This window comes from Chrysochloris asiatica, unplaced genomic scaffold, assembly GCF_000296735.1.
Source record: "Chrysochloris asiatica unplaced genomic scaffold, ChrAsi1.0 scaffold00226, whole genome shotgun sequence".
Classification (NCBI taxonomy): Eukaryota; Metazoa; Chordata; class Mammalia; order Afrosoricida; family Chrysochloridae; genus Chrysochloris; species Chrysochloris asiatica.
The window spans coordinates 2,006,619-2,023,833 of record NW_006408744.1 but is presented as its reverse complement, the minus strand read 5'-3'; the positions used below and the strand labels follow the sequence as shown (position 1 = coordinate 2,023,833).

The 17,215-nt window shown below is 42.9% G+C and overlaps 1 protein-coding gene across 1 annotated transcript in view; it reads left to right on the top strand.

Annotated features, from left to right (window-relative positions):
• The window catches only part of ECHDC3 (enoyl CoA hydratase domain containing 3), a 41,595-nt gene extending 29,664 nt beyond the window's left edge, over positions 1-11,931 (top strand). Inside the window, exon 5 of the mRNA XM_006873168.1 lies at positions 11,620-11,931. Coding sequence (XP_006873230.1) covers positions 11,620-11,931 — 312 coding nt within the window. The remainder of the gene's footprint in view (positions 1-11,619) is intronic.
• The last annotated feature ends 5,284 nt before the right edge of the window (positions 11,932-17,215 follow it).

The window sequence follows — 17,215 nt, the reverse complement described above, 5'->3', positions numbered from 1 at the left end:
ATCGAGTTGGTGCCAACCCATAGCGACCCTGTATAGGGTTTCCAAGGAGTGACTAATGAGTTTGAACCGCCGACCTTACAGTTCAAATGGCTTTGCAATCTGGCATATTAACCCACAGGCCACACCGGGACTCCAGTAAATTAGCTAATAATTGTGTAAATCAAATCATGAGACTTTTGCGTAGTAAAAGACAGTTGTACTTGTTTGCCTGCATGATAGCTGTTCATCTTCTTCCACATCTGAAATCCTGGAAGGCTTCCACACTAATGAATCTGATAAAATCTTTAAAACAGCACTCCTGTCAAAATAAGAATGCATTCTTTCTTAGAAAACAAACGAAATAGTTCCAAAATCAAGACTCATCATGATGAAAGATTCCTAGGAATTTAAACATTACTGTGTGTGTATATCATACTGGAGCCCTGGTACTCAGTGGCTTAGGTGTTGGACTGCTAAGCACAGGCTGCCAGTTCAAACCTCCCAATCACTCTGTGGGAGAAAGTTGAGGTTGTGTATTCTTCCGGAGCAAGGTCTACAGCCTTGGTGCAGTTCTCCTTTGTCCAGTAAGTTTGCTGTGGGTCAGAATTGAATAGAAGTCAGTGGGTTTGGTTTTTGGTTTGGTGTATCAAATTTGTCAAATTTTTAATTTGTTTTATTTAAAAAAATTTAAAACAGGCCTTAAATGTCAAGGAAACCAAATTCTCAGAACCACACTGTTCAGGGTGACAGCTTAACAGGGAGGGACATTGTAAGAACCAAAGCTTTTCTCTTTCAAGGAGTGTCTTGGTCAGGGCCAGGCCTGCCCTGGAGATAAAGAGCCCCCTGTGGAGCCCTGGTGTGGTGCTGTGGGCTAATGTGTCAGACTGCAAAGCCGTTTGAACTGCAAGGTCGGCGGTTCAAGCTCACCAGCTGCTCCTCGGAAACCCTATACAGGGTTGCTATGGTTCGGAACCGATTCGACGGCACTTAACAACAACATGTTGCCCTACTCAAATTCCTGGATTGTGTTCTTAATGTTCTGATCCACAGAAAGCCTCAGAGACAGTTGTAGCATTCTTGTTTTCCAGCTTTCTTCAGAGTTTTCTTTTCAAACCAACCATCTGAGGGTGTTTCAGAATTCTGTTAATAGATGCCTTCACACGTTGGGCTCATTAATGCTGTGCTACTTGGAGGCATAAATCAGGTGAATGGCTTGGGATTAACACTAATGAGCCAGAGACACCGTGCTGATCACAGGAATTTAGCAGGAGGAAAAGTCTGTCAGAATGTAAGGCCTTTGCCAGATTCCTGTTTTAGGAGGAAACGTTTGTTGTTGTTGGTAAGGGATGTTGAGTCAGTTCCGACTCATAGTGACCCTGTATAGGATTTCTGAGGAGCAGCTGGTGGGTTTGAACTGTCAACCTTCCAGTTATCTGTCTGGTGCTTATCCTACGGTACCACACCAGGACTCCAGGAGGAAATGTTGGTGAAGTGTTGTCCAGTCAGGTCCAACTCATAGGGTTTCTGAGGAGTGGTTGGTGAACTTGAACTGCTGACCTTGTAGTTCAAAATGACCTTGCAGTCTAGCCCACTAACCCGCAGCACTACACAAGAACTCTGGTGGGAGGGAACATGGTGGCGGTGGTGGCTATGTGCTGTGGAGTTGGTTTCAACTCATAGTGATCCTGTACAGGGTTTCCAAGCTGTAAATCTTTACAGGAGCAGAAAGCCTCATCTTTCTCCCATGGAACAGCTGGTAGTTTCGAACTGCTGACCTTAAGGTTCACAGCCCGATTCGTATGTAACCACTATGCTACCAGAGCTCCTTCGGGAGGGAACATAGGGATTCACAAATACCCCTACTCTATTAAAAACAAAACAAACAAAAAAAACCACACCTGCCTGTTATCATTGCATTCAGACAGACACATTCATACACAGGTTTATTGAGTGACAGGCTTGTGGGTGTGTTCCCAGGCACATCCACAGGCTGCTTTTCCAAACTAGACTGGAAAGGGAGTTCACAGTGTCACAAATGGTTAACACACTCAGCTGCTGGGAAACTGGTGGTTCCCAGCTACCAGAAGTGCTGCAGAAAAAAAACATAGTATTCTGCTTTCAAAAACCTCAGCCACCATGTAGCACAGTTCTACCCTAACACACATGGGGTCGCCATGAGTCAGAATCTACATGACAGCAACTGGTAAAATAGCTTGTGTGGGTCACCAGTGCCCTCTGGTGGTCCACAGGAGTAGCTGCTCAGTTACTATTTCTGCGATGGAGTTGGAAAGATGGGCATAGAGCCCCGGTATTCAAGCCAGACTGAGCCTGGGCATGAATAATTTCCCACGTTTGTAGAATGCTTCTCTCCTTTGGTATAAGTTAAATAATGCATCTTCATTGCACCATACAAACAACCTGCCTGTTGCAGCTGCTCCCTGCCTCAATCAGAGCTGGCCTGGTTCAGAAATTTAGAGCCAGTACCTCAAACCGCAGAGCATATGAAAAATCAGGATCCCTTCCTCCCAAACCAATCATTTCTCAGTGGAAGAAGCTTTTGCTTCCACCTCTTTAACCATTTTAATGTGTGTCTCTGTGGACTCAGATTTCTTAATCATCTAATTGGAACAGAGGAGAATTTTCAAGCTGGAAAGAGTACTAACTACTCAGAGTATGGTATGCAGACCAGGGACACCAGCCATACCGAAGAGCCCACGAGAAACACAAGTGTCCACTCGTCCCACACCTACCATGTCAGAATCCATGTTTTAAGACGTTCCCCAGTGATTTGTACACCCATCATTGAAGCTGGAGAGTGGGAGAAACCCCACCTTAGAAAACAGTAGCTCAACACCCAGATTTACAGAAGGGCCAGGTCTCAGTACTTACCTACTGCTTCCCATCTCATTAGTCTCATGATTCCATCTTCGTTTGCTCTAATCCCCTACTGCTCAGGCACTGCCAGGGCCATGGGGAGAGATCGAGAGCACTCATCCGCTGTGCCTCATGGGTTCAGGTCAGGATGCTGTCTGTGAGCGTGTGCACAACAAGGCCTCTGGGACTTGTCTCCTTGCTGCAGCTCCTCACGCAGCTCCGTGCCCTCCCTGCAGACAGACACCCTGCCCATCCACAAGAACATGGGGTGAGGCGCTCTGTAGCACACAATTTTTGTCTTATGTGTGACTTAAGGGGATCACCTGCCCCCTTTCAAGTGCCATCCAGCATTAGAGATTCACAGAAATTTACTGTTGGAATTATTGTTGTTGTTGTTGTTAAGTGCCGTCGAGTCAGTCAGTTCCGACCCATAGCAACCCTGCATAGGATTTCCGAGGAGCAGCTGGTGAACTTGAACTGCTGACCTTGTGGTTCAAACTGACCTTGCAGTCCAGCGTATTAACCCACAGGATCACACCAGGACTCCTGTTGGAATAGAACTGTTAGTTGTAGTCATTAAGCATATTCGGAGCTCTGGTTGCGTAGTGGTTAGGAATTGGACTGTGAACCACAAGGTCAGCAGTTCGAAACTACCAGTGGTTCCATGGGAGAAAGATGAGGCTATCTGCTCCCGGTAAAGATTTACAGCCTCGGAAACCCTGTACAGGGTCGCTATGGGTCGGAACCGACTCGACAGCACTTAACAACAACAACTTAGTACCAAGCAATGTACTCTAAACTTCTCATAATCCTCACTAATCTTCACAACACTGCAGAAGGGTAAATGTACTTGTTCCAATTTGTCAGATGAGGAATTATTAAGTCTTCAACTTCTTAGGTTGACCAGAAGACATGTCACCCACAAAGACAATATGCGTAGATTTAGGGAAAAGGATGAGAGGGTATATTTTCTTCTTTCAACTTTAAAACTATTTTCATATAGAGTATTTGTTGTTGTTGTTGTTGTTGTTAAGTGCTGTGGAGTTAGTTTCGTGTCATAGTGACTTTGTATAGGGTTTCCAAGACTTTTAATCTTTGGAGGAGCAGAAAGTCTTATCTTTCTCCTACAGAGCGTTTGGTGGACTCAAACCGCCTACCTTGTAGTTTGCAGTCCAGTGCTTATTGTATGGAGCCACCACACTCCCATATAGAGTATACTATATAGAAACTTAAATACAAAAACTGTGCTGATTAGTTATAAAATAGGCATTTGTATCTTAGGAAATGCCATAAATCAATTCTCATAAATCAATATGCATCTAAATAGTATTCCCTACTAGGCAGTTAGAGAAACTGAGGCCCAGAGAGGAGGAGAGCTTGGCCAGAATGTTTTAAGAAGTCAAAAGTAGGGCCATGAACTCAGTCCAGGCCTACTGGCTCTTGATCTTAATTCCAGTCAAAACTTTCTTTCTTGAGCAACGTGAATCCCACTAAAATCTTCTGGGTCTTCCTGACTGAAGGGAGGTCTTCCTGACTGAAGGTCACAGAAGGAGCCATAGTACTTGAGGAGACCTCCTCACCCCTTCCAAGTTTTGTCTCCAAATTGCCAAGGAGGCTGGCACCCCACAGCTGTCTGGACTGACCTAGCTCAGTGCTGCCTTAATTACTAATGGAGCAGGAGGACCTTTCTCGCCCTTATTCTATCTATTCAGAAGCTTCATTAGTTCCCAAGAAGGAAGTCACTCAGCCATCCCCCACACCATCTTCTGAGCTCCTTAGTTTTCCTCTTGACTTGTTCATTTCTAAGAAAACTAACATTTCTCTCTTGGGACACATGTGAAAGCTGGGCAATGAATAAGGAAGATCGAAAAAGGATGGATGCAATTGAATGATGGTGGAGAATAGTGAAAGTACCGTGGACCATCAGAAGAACAAACAAATCTGTGTTGGAAGAAGTACAACTAAAGCACTCCTTAGAAGCCAGTATGGCCAGACTCTGTCTCCCGTACTTTGGACTTATTATCAGAAGGGATCAGTCTTTGGAGAAGGGTATCATGCTTGATAATTTAGAGGGTCAGCAAAAAAGAGGAAGACTCCCAAATCAATGGTTTGACTTAGTGGCTGTAATAAGGAGTTCAAACATATAACAATTGTGAAAATGGAGCAGGACCGGGCTGTGTTTTATTCTGTTGTAGAGTCAGAACTGACTTGACAGCATGTAACAGCAACTATAACCACTTGTTGTTGTTGTTAAGTGCTGTCAAGTTGGTTCTGACTCATAACAACCCTGTATAGAGTTTCTGAGGAGCAGCTGGTGAGCTTGAACCACCAAGCTTGTAGTTCAAACCAACTTTGTAGTCCAGCACATTAACCCACAGCGCCACACCAAGACTCCACTGTAACCATTAGATTGTAGGTAAAAAGAAAGGCAGGGATGGTCTACCATTTTATTTCTGACAGTTCCTAGCACAGAGCCAAGGATTTAGTTGGGGCTTTAAGCTAATTGTCTTACTTTCTCTCTTTCTTGTTTTGACTGTTTGTCAATCTCTAAATGTCTCTGACTACATGTCTGGCAATCTGTCTTTGTCTGATTGAATACGTCTCTGACTGAAAGGGGAAAATTATTTTTTCTGTTAAATTAGAATCCCATATGTTACATTTTATGGTCATTTCCTTTTTTGTTTACTTTTAGAGGCCCTGAAATGACATTCGAAATCTTTTACCTAGAAGGAAATATAAGAGGTCTCATAATTCTTCCTCCTGCCTCTGAGCTGGACCATCATCACTCCCTCAAAAACCTCCAAGGGGTACACGTCCACACTGTCCCCAGAGTAGTCCTGTTAAGACATTTATAAGGTGGTTTTGTTTTGTTGTGTTTTTAGTAGAAACATGCTTTTGGAATTGCTTCAGAATTAAGGTATTACATAAATTCACAGTACACAGTATCCTACACTTAAAACATAGTAGGTTCTGTATAAATAGTCGTTAAATGAATGAGATAACGTTATGCTCTGACTTGAGTCTGCCCTCATGGAAACTGTAGTACCAGGTCCCGTGAGCTTCTCTTCTGCAAGCAGAACGCTATTACTTCCCTTGGCTCATATCTTGCTCAGGTGGACCAATTTTTTCTAGTGTTTCCATTGCACTCGATGTGATAGTGTGCCCTGCAGTAGTCATTAGTTAGCTATTCCTTAGCATCCCTGGGAAGCAGTCATTTGTTCCCATGTGAAGTGTCTTGCTCCGGGGTCATTCAGAGGACCAACACTCACTCAGTAGACCTGCAACAAGGCTCAGCCACAGGCCCTGTTCTAGACTTCAGCATGTGTAAACCGAGACTTCTGGTGGCACTGGGAACCCTGTGCAGCTACAATATCTGAGTCAGACAGGCATTTTATCAATGTGTAATGGAGCCTGTAAACAGGAAAAAAAGAGACGAAGAGGCTCAGGAGGAGGGAGAAGGACATCAAAGGAAAAGAAAAAGCTGAAGAAAGAATCTATCAGAGTATGACATCTGACAAGGGGGTACTGTACCCATGGACAGATCACAAGCCCAAACTGCAAGTCCCTGCCTGCTAAGCCTGCCAGAAAGGAACAATTAGTACTTTGGAGTTTATTTCCTTTTTCCAGCTTTATATGCCATCCTTAACTACTCTTTGAAAGTCACTTGAGGTCTCAATCAATCCAAGTTATAAAGTGATCGATAAGCTTGACTTCAGTGTTTCTGGTTTTTATACAGCATAAACTTCACAGGATTGGCCACTTCCTGGCATGTGGTCTACACCAGCTCCCTGAGAGCCACCTTTATTAAAGGAGGAGAAGAAGGGGCTTGGTGACTCCTTTTTTTTGCCTTGGCTTCTGATCAGACTTTTGATCCTTGGTTGGGGCAAGGAGGGGGCAGAAAGTGGGCCTGGTCCCATCACTGGTACTTACTGGTTATCTGTGGCAGGATCTCATCAGATCTTGAGCAGTAGGTCTTGGGTTTCAGCTCCATGTTCAGCCAGGAGCTTCAGAAAAATGCTATAGAAAGGACCTCACCCTCATGGCTCAATTTTCAGCAGATAGGTATACTGGGGGACAATAACAGTAGTGAGATATGTTAACAGTGGGATGGTCAGTGGTTCAAAGAGGCAACATGTGCCTAAGGATAAAGTTGAGAAGAGATGGGGAGGTAGCTGGAATGGAAATCGGAACCACTGGGAAGAAGTGGGGTAACTGTTATTCCGTGGAGGGGATTGCAATCATTGAAATGAAACAAAGTGTATGAGTTGTTGAATGTAAAACTGATAATCTTGTCTGTAAAGCCTTACTCAAGTCACAATAAAAAGTTTAAAAGTATATAAAAGTAAATTAATTTATATAAAACAGAATGTAAAAAAACGTTCAAATTTTTTGTTTTTATTGTTTTTTGAGCTCTGGTTGTAATGAGTGTTTACAGACAAGATCATCCATTTTACATTCAACAAACCACACACTTCGCTTCCTCTCAATGATTGTAGTTCCCTTCATGCAACAACAAAGTGTATGATATGTTGAATGCAAAATGGATGATCTTGTCTGTAAACCCTCATTCAATTCACAATAAAAACTTAAAAAAAATAAATAAATAAAAGTATGGAGTGTCAATCCTATTCCTGATCAACTCAAAAATGGTCTTCTCTGAAGTGACCCCCTCCATGAGATATCATGCTCCTGCTCCCTCCAACATAAAATCATAATTTCCCAAACACAAGGGATTTGAGATTTAGTCCAATTCCCAAATTTTATAGAGAAGAAGATTAGGTCCAGCAGCACCTGGTCTCCGACTGCCAGTCCAGTGGGGATTCCATTTTTGTCCATGCTGGCAAGAAAGCCAAATGGCTTAGATTTTGGTATCTTCTTCTCCAGCTAAGCTCAGTCTCTAGATGGTGCTCACTAGTCTCCTAGCTTTACAAACCATCTAAATCAGTGGTTCTGCAATGAGGATGATATTGGCCACCAGGGAACATTCAGTAATGCCTGGAGCCCTGGTGGTGTAATGGGTTATGTTTGCATTGGGCTGCTAACTGCAATGTTAGTAGTTGGAATCCACCTCGGATTTGCTCCTCACGAGAAAGAGGAGACTCTCTGCTCCTATAAATATTTATAGCCTCAAAACCCTATATAGAGTCGCTATGAGTCTGGATCAACTTGAGGGCAGTGGGGCTTTTTGGGTCTGGAAGAACTTTTTTATTGTCACAAGTCAGGTTTGTTGTTGTTGTTAGGTTCCATCGAGTTGGTACTGACCCATAGCGACCTTATGCACAGCAGAATGAAACACTGCCTGATTCTGGGCCAACCTCTCTACTGTTGCCACGCTTGAGTCCATCAATGCTGCCACTTGGCCAATCCATCTCGTTGGGGGTCTTCCTCTTTTTCTCTGACCCTTCACCTTAACAAACATGATATCCTTCTGCATGATATCCTGCCTCCTGACAATATGTCCTAAGTATGAGAGACAAAGTTTGGCCATCTTGGCCTCCAAGGAGCACTCCGGCTGCACTTCTTCCAACACAGATCGTTGGTTCTTTTGGCAGCCCATGGCACTTGCAATATTTTCCTCCAACAGCATAACTCAAAAGCATCAATTCTTCTCCGGTCTCCCTCATTCACTGTCCATTTTTGCATGAATATGAAAAATGAGGTTATTGAAAACACCATGGCTTGGGTCAGGCGCACCTTAGTCCTCAAGTTGACATCTTTGCTCTTCAACACTTTAAAAAGGTCTTGTGCAGCAGATTTGCCTAATGCAATACGTCTTTTGATTTCTTGACTGCTGCTTCCTTGAGCAGTGGGAACAATATTGATATTTAGTGGGTAGAGGCCAGAGATGATGGTCACCACCCTATACTGCACAGAACAACCTCCCACAACAAAGAACTCTCTGGTGCAAAATGTCAGTAATACTGAGATTGAGAAACCTTGATTTCAATGCCAATGTCTCCTAAATTTACATCTCAAACTTTTTCCAGTTAGTTACTACTGCACAACAAACTACTCACAACCTAAAGACTGAAAGCAACAACAGTCATTTCTTTAGCTCATGAATCTTCAATGTGTACAGGACTCAGTGATGAAGGCTTAGCTCCATTCTACAATGTCTGTGGCCTGCGCTGGGAAGACTTCAAGACGAGAGGAGTGACAGCCGGGACTTGGGATCATCTGAAGACTTGTTCGTTCACTCACATGTCAGCCTGTTGATGCTGGCTCGCAGCTGGGTCCTGAACTGAGCCTGTTAGCTGGAACACTTATCTGAGGCTCTCAAAGAAGGTTGGGTTTCCTCACAACATGCAAGCTGGGTCCCAACACTGAGCATCCCAAGAGAAAGAGCCAGGTACCTGGTCTTTGAAGAACTATAGCATCACTTTTGCTGTACCCTATTTGCCATCATTCACTCATTCATGAAATAATTCATCAGTAAAACATGTTCTAGGGTGGATAGGCCACAGATATTACAGAGCATATTGCATTAGGCAAATCTGCTGCAAAAGACTTAAAGTATTCAACAACAATGATGTTATTTTGAGGACTAAGGTGCGCCTGACCCAAGCCATGGTATTTTCAGTAGCCTCATAGGCATGTGAAAGTTGGACGATGAATAAGGAAGATCGCCGAAGAATTGATACATTTTAGTTATGGTGTTGGAGAAGACTATTAAAAGTACCATGGAATGCCAGAAGAACAAACAAATCTGAGTTGGAAGAAGTACAACAAACAATGTTCCTTAGAAGCCAAGATGGCCAGACTTTGTCTTTCATACTTTGGACATACTGTCAGGAAGGACCAGTCCCTGGAGAAGGACATCATACTTGATAAAGTGGAAGGTTACCAAAAAGAGGGAGAACCTCAATGAGAATGACAGGCACAGTGGCAGCAACAATGGGCTCGGCATACCATCAATTGTGAGGATGGTGCAGGGCTGGGCGGTGTATCGTTCTATTGTACACAGGGTCGCTATGAGTCAGAACTGGCTCGACGGCACCTAACAAACAACACTATGTTCAAGACACTCCTCTGGTGCTGGCGATAAGGACATGAACAAATGGTACAAATCAGTCAGTCCTAGCTCTGGGGAGTATGCATGCTGCTGGTGGTGGTGGCTGCATTACATCGAGTCATTCTGTCTCATATCCACCCTGCATAGGGTTTCTGAGGGTGGGAATCTTTATGGGAGCAGGAAGCCTCATCTGCCTCCTGCAGAGCGGCTGGTGGACTCAAACTGCTGACCTTGCAGTTCACAGTCCAACTCAAAACTCACTACATCATCAGGGTGCCTTAGACATGCTTTTTGTTGTTTTTAAGTGCCATCGAGTCGATTCCAACTCATAGCGACACTGTATCAGATTTCCAAGGAGCAGTTGGTGAGTTTGAACCATCGACCTTGCCAGTTCAAACCGACCTTCAGGTGGAGTGCTTATGCTACGGTGCCACACCAGGACTCCCTATACACGTAGAGGAGATTTACAATAAACAAATACACATGTAAACTATGTAGTCCGTGAAATGGAGAAAAGTAGAAAGGATACAATTATAATAGAAAAGGAATAGTGCTGGAGTTTGTTTTACAATTTAAATCAAATAGATCTGGGGGACCTCAATATGAAGTGACAAAAGAGACGAGGCCAGAAACCATAAGGCATCTGGGAAAGAGCAATCTAGACAGCTGTCTGCTGCTGAGTCGCTTCTGACATAGGTACCCTATATAGGGTTTCCAAGAGTGGTTGGTGAGTTTGAACCACTGTCTATGTGGTTAGTGGGCCAGTATTTATCCTACAGTGCCATGCCAGGGTTCATTCTAGACAGAGGGAACTGCAAGTATCAAACTACCGAGTGACAGCATGCTTGGCATGTTCAAGGAACTGTAAGGATGCTACCAGGGTTAGAAAGAAGGAAAGGTACCTCTGGACCTTGTTTGCTCACTGTGCACCTGAACACCCCTTCTTTAATCGTAAATTTGAGTTTAGAGAACTCAGGCTTTGAATAACCACAGAACAGAGCTAGAGCACAATACATGGCAGGCTTTTAAAAGAGCAGAAACCATACAGAATGAGGGAGATGCACTTCTCTCTGCATGCTTAAAAAGCTGAAGGAGGGGAGATATGGGTTATGGGAGGAAAGAGGGCATCTTCTCCTTGCCACCTCTAAGTTATTAGTAAGGAAAAGTCATGCTCAGCTCTACTTCTGATCCCTGGAAGACATTTCCATGAAATCCCCCTCCTTCTCTGTAATATTGGAGGCTTTGCTTTTGAATCTGGCTGAACTGAGGGCACCTGTGAAAATGTTCTCATTCTGGGAAGTAGCTACTACATTGGTTTTTCAGGTGGTGTGTGTGTAGCTGGGGGGACTTCGGGGGTGGTGGTGGTGATAATGGGTTTCACGGCTGCAGGGTTTGCAGTTTCATCCTATCTGATGGGCTGATGCCCTGTGCTTGGCCCATAGATAAGAGATGGATCAAATCTCCTGCTTCAGCGGGAGCTGGTGATCAGATCTGTGGAGAACATGAAGAGAGTTTGTCCTTGTATTTTCTTTGCTCTTGGAAAGATCCGATCCTGTTCCTGGCAGGAGTCAGGGTACCAAAGATGTTAGGGGTGATGGATGACATGTTACCTGAGGAAGCAGATAGTTGGGCTGAGGTTGTAGGTGAGTCAGGATACAGACCGCCTCAGCAGAGTGAAATGGAGAAGGTGGAATTAGGTGGCAATGAGTTACAAGGAGAGTGTCTTAATAATCTCCCTTGTTTTTCCGCCTTAGGTTGCCTTAGAAATGCTTTTTACTGGGGAGCCCATTTCTGCTCAGGAGGCCTTGTCCCATGGGTTGCTCAGCAAAGTAGTGCCCGAAGAGCAACTGGAGGAAGCGACCATGAAGATAGCGAAGAAGATTGCCTCTTTGAGCCGCCCCGTGGTGTCTTTGGGCAAAGCTGCCTTCTATAAGCAGCTACCCCAGGACCTTAGGACAGCCTACTGCCTCACCTCCCAGACCATGGTGGACAACCTGGCCCTGCAGGATGGCCAGGAGGGAATCAAGGCCTTCATCCAGAAGAGAAAACCCATCTGGTCACACTGAGCTGACATTAACAGAGGACTGGAGGGGGAGTGAGCCCAGTGGGTAGCACTCAGAGGCCCACCTACACCCCTCACCCTCTGATTCACCAACCACCACTTCTGCCTTTAGAGTGTAATAGAAGATACCCTATTTTTATAACCTTAATATTGGTTTCACTTCATGTGATCTGTATTCAGAGTCAAGATTTCATAGGCAAATGAAGAGAGTAAGTGGAGAGTAATGGAATGGAGAGAAAAACAAACGAAGTGCCAACTTAAATGGAAGGTTACTAGTCACGTCTGCTGGGCCAGCTATTGGAGAAAGCCTGGTATCAGGTACGGTCCTCCTTCACAGGACCATAAGTGAGGGATCACTTTTATTACATAAGAGGTGATGATAAACTGAGGCAGGAAAGAAACTTGCCAATCTGAGTTGTCCTCTAAGATGGAGCTAATTCTGGTTACTCAAGAGAGGTGACACATTTCCAATCTCCACAAGGTAGCCTCCACACTGCAAACCATTTTTATTCTGTTGAGAAAGAATTGTGCCGGTGGCTTTACAATCATTTTATGATTTAAGTAGATGAAATATTTACAGAGATTAGTAATTTTATCTTCTCAACCAGATGTCAAGCAGTTTGAGAAAAGAAAAAGAAACAAAGCGATGAGCTCTTTATGTGCCCACACTGATGGTCATATGGTAGGTGCCTTATGTTTATGTTATGAATGTTCTTGCCATCCCCAATCCTGTAAAACCAAGACCCTGGACTAAACCTGAAGGGAGAAACTGAAGAGAGATGGTAAAGAAAGCAGACCAGATACTCCTACTTCTTACCTTCTCTGGCAACTCAGCTACAAAAGGATAAATACTGTATAAAATATCCAAAATAAGCAAATGCATAGAGACCAAAGTCGTTACAAGGGACAGGGGAGTCACTGTTTAGGACTCAGTTTCTTTGCATTGCCCAAGGCCAAACTGCTGAGCATTGTGTAGAATGAGAACTGTAAACCCTGTCTTGCTGATGATGAAGTCTTAGCTATTCAGTTCATTGGCCACACTGCCTCACAGGAAGTTCCTTGGCTGGTGTGAGGCTAGCCTGGGGTCATCAAGTCTGAAGAAATGACTTTTCTACTCCCTAGCAGTTCTCCAACACAAAGGAACGGACCAAGGACTCCTCACTACAGAATTTTGCTAGTGCCTGAGGGACAACAGATTTGGTTATTAGCAGATTAATAGAACTTGTACAACTAAGGTAATAACAGATTTGATAATTCAATAATCAAATAAATATATAATAATCTGATGATTATAATAATAAGCAAATCTGATTATTGGCAGATTAATGGAATTTGTACAACTAAACTAATAAAGGCTGAAATTTCTAAACTGGGCTGTGGAGGACAGTTGTCTGTCACTGTTGGCTGGGAGAGAATGTGGGTCAGTGGGGCACACACCCTACATCCCTCTCCAGGTGGCCTGCCACAGAAGTTACTCCCTCATAGTTGCCAGATTAAATATTTGACCAAATATAGCATGGTAACTTTTAAGTTGATAATTTTGCATGGCCCTTGAATCATGTTATAGATATCCAAATGTCCCCTGGCAGAAAAAAGTTTCGTCAGCCCTGTTGAACCTTTATAGGGACACATCACCAGGTCTTTACTCTCCTGTTGCTGCTGGCAGATTTTAACCACCTACCCACAGTTAACAGTCAAGCACTCAACTGTTGCACCACACAGTGACCTAACGAGCCTAAGGTCACGCCCTGGTGGTGCAGAAGGTTAAGTGCTAGGCTGATACCCTCCCTTGATTAAACTATCTTCCATATCATGTGTTGTTTTCATCTAAGTGAAATCATTCTCCTTTCACAGAAGAGAAAACTGAAAGTCAAAGAAGCTAAAACTATAATTTTAGGTCACACAGCTTATATTTCAGATGTTCTGTTTAGGACTACATGTTTTAAAAAGAGATTTAACCGAATGCAGTGTGTGAGCCTTGATTGAATGACTGAATCCTAGTTTCTTGAAAGACAATCTAAAATACATTTTGGGAACAACTGAAGAAGTTTGAACACAGCCTGTATAACTAATATAGGAAATTATAATATTTTTAAATTATCTTAGTTGTGATAGTGGTAATAAAGCCATGTAAGAGAGTCCTTATTCTTAGAAGATGTGTGCTGAAAGTATTTAGGATTTAGTTTTGAACGATTCATCAAACACACTCATATATATATACACACACAGGCTAAAGCAAACATGGAAAATGTTAAATGTTCATTGAATCTAGATAGTGGCTATGGCTGATTATTACCTAACATTCTTTATAATAGCAGATTCACCCCTTGGACTGGGAAAGGGCCTGCTTTCCTTCTGGTCCATGGCCCCCTAACCCTAGAGCAGAACTGAGATGTTTTTAGTGAGGAAGAAGGCACAGCTTGTGTGACAGTGGATGTAAAGACACACCTGCTGTGTCAGCCACAAGAAGCCTGGTGTAATTTGAAGAATACACAGTTTGTAATCCCAAGTTGTTGTTAAGTATTGCCAAGTCTGTTCCAACTGGTAACAACCCTTAGAGTGTTTCTGAGGAGCAATAGGACCCACCATGCAAATTTTAAACAATTTATAATTCCCTATATCGATTACCCAAAGTCCTGATAAGCACTTGACCACAAGGTTGGTTTGAACTGTAAGGTTGCAGTTCAAATTCACCAGTTGTTCCTCAGAAACCCCATACAGGGTCGCTATGGGTCGAAACTGACCCACACTTTTATAATAACAACTACAACATACTGATTATCCAGTCCATGTTCAAACTTCCTCAATTGTGAACCAAAATATATTTTATGCTGTCTTTTTAAAAACTAGGATTCAATCATTCAATCAAGGTTCATACATTGCATATGGTTAAATCTCTTAAAAAGATTTCAGTTTTTTGGTTTTGAACTCATTCAAAACAGTCCAGTAATTGTCTTCTTAAGCATGTGCATTGCATAGCAACAGAATCTGTTGCCCATGATAGTAGAAAACAAACATCTGTGCCAATTCAAAGATGGCAGCCAATCTTGCTTATGTGAATCAGCAGGGCACACAGCAGGCAGGTGTGGCAGGCAGGTAAATAGAGCAGGTCACTGCCTCAAGTCCAAAGTACCAGAGTTTGGAGGATGAGCCAAGACACAGATCCAGCAGAGAGCAAGCAAACTCTGTCTGAGTGAGTGTCTATTATATTAGTTCTAATGACTTCACTTGGCTTTCCAATCAGAATAGGCCTTAGTTCACATTCCAGAGTGTTGCTGTCCAGAGTCCTACCAATAATCCAATCTCCCTCTTCAAGCTCCTGAAACTTTCAGGAGAAAGGATAGTGGCAGAACTTTTTAGGAGGACTATAGAGAGAACAACTGTTTCCTGCTTACATCAAAATACAACAGGCTACAGATCTGACTGCAATGCAACGTCTACACCATCCTTGTTTATGACATTTTGAACTGGTTCAAAGCCCTGTTTTATATCTAGAACAATTACTTTCATCACATTGTTATTTTTGAATAGCATTAACTTTTTGTATTTCCTGGAATCACATGCCAAATAAACAACTCTGATAGTTAAGGTTTTGTGTCAACTTGACTGGGGCAGAATTCTCAGTGGTTGGGCAGTTGATATGTAGTTAGCCCCAAAATGAGATATAAAATATAATAAACTCTAGGATGAGTTCTGCTATGAGCAGCCAATCAATTGAAAAGATGTTTCTTTGGAGGTGTGGCCTGCTTCCAATATATTAGACACTCAACCAAAGTTTGCTGGCTCCCTGCTGGGTCTGGGAGAGAAATAGATGGAAAACCTACTAAATATTTACTTGATCTGTACAAGAGGAAGAATTCTAGGTCAAGTGAAAGTCTAATTTGAATTGCCAGAGAAGAGTCATGGCTTCTCAATCAGTTCTTAAATTTGAGCCAGTTTACAAACTCACAGTCCCTTGAAAACCAAAGGGATTTACACACTTTTAAAAGAGTTCCTTGGGAGAAAGGAAATAATCAGACTTTGTGGGGCTTACTGGACAGTGGCTCTGAATTGACACAAATTCCAGGAGAATAAAACATCTCTGTGGTCCATTAGTCACAGTGGGGGGTGTATGGAAGTCAAGTTACTAATGGAGTCTTAGCTAAGTTCCATCTTACAGTGGGTCCAGTATGTTCCCAAACAAATCCTGTAGTCATTTCCCTAGTTCCAGAACATATAGTCAGAATCAACATACTCAACAATTGGCAGAACCCCCACACTGGGCCTCTGGAATGTAGACTATTCTGGTTGGAAAGCCAAGTGACATCATTAGAACTCATCTAATAGACACTCAGACAGAGCTTGCTTGCTCTCTGCTGGATCTGGGTCTTGCATCTGGCTCATCCTCCAACCTCTGGCACTTTGACCTTGAGGCAGTGACCTGCTGTATTACCTGCCTGCCACACCTGCCTGCTAGTGTGCCCTGCTGGCTGACCTTCAGTCACCTAACCCAGACTTGGGACTCTCCTGCCTCTGCATTGATATAAACTTGTGTGATCCATTGACATAAACTGATCTTTATATATGCATATATGTTTCACTGATTTTGCTTTCTAAAGAATTGAACCTAAGAACAGCCTTCAGACAAATCTTGTATTCAGTGTCTGTTTGGGAACAAGTCAAATTCAAGAAATTGTTAACATATTAGACATTCAATAAACTTTCCTTTAACAAAAAAAGTAAAAATAAGATTTAGAAACTGAAAACACATTACAATGAGGCCACAGAATTTATTGCTCAATGAATAACTGTTGGCAACAATTGTCATGGAAATCAAAGATGGAGGATAAATTTTGATTCACTAATGAGCCTATCAATCACATGTCTGTCAATGTGTTATACTGTGGTGGCTGGCAGGATCCTATGATGCTGGAAGCTATGCCAATGGTATTTTGAATATCAGACGGTCACCCGTGGTGGACAAGTTTAAGCTGAGCTTCCAGAATAAACCAGACTAGGAAAAGAAGGAGAGGTGGACTACTTCTGAATGTTTAGCCACTGAAAGCTTCATGAATATTAATTGAACATTGTATGCTACAGTGCCAGAAGATGAGGCCCTGAAAATACCACTGGGGAAGAGCTTCCTCCTCAAAGTAGAGTTGACTGTGATGGAGCAAATGGAGTGGAGCCTTTGGGATCTTCATTTGCTGATGAGGCACAACTCAAAATGAGGAGAAACAGTTGCAAACATCCATTAATAATCAGAACATGAAAGTACAAAGTATGAATCTAGGAAAATTGCAAGTTGC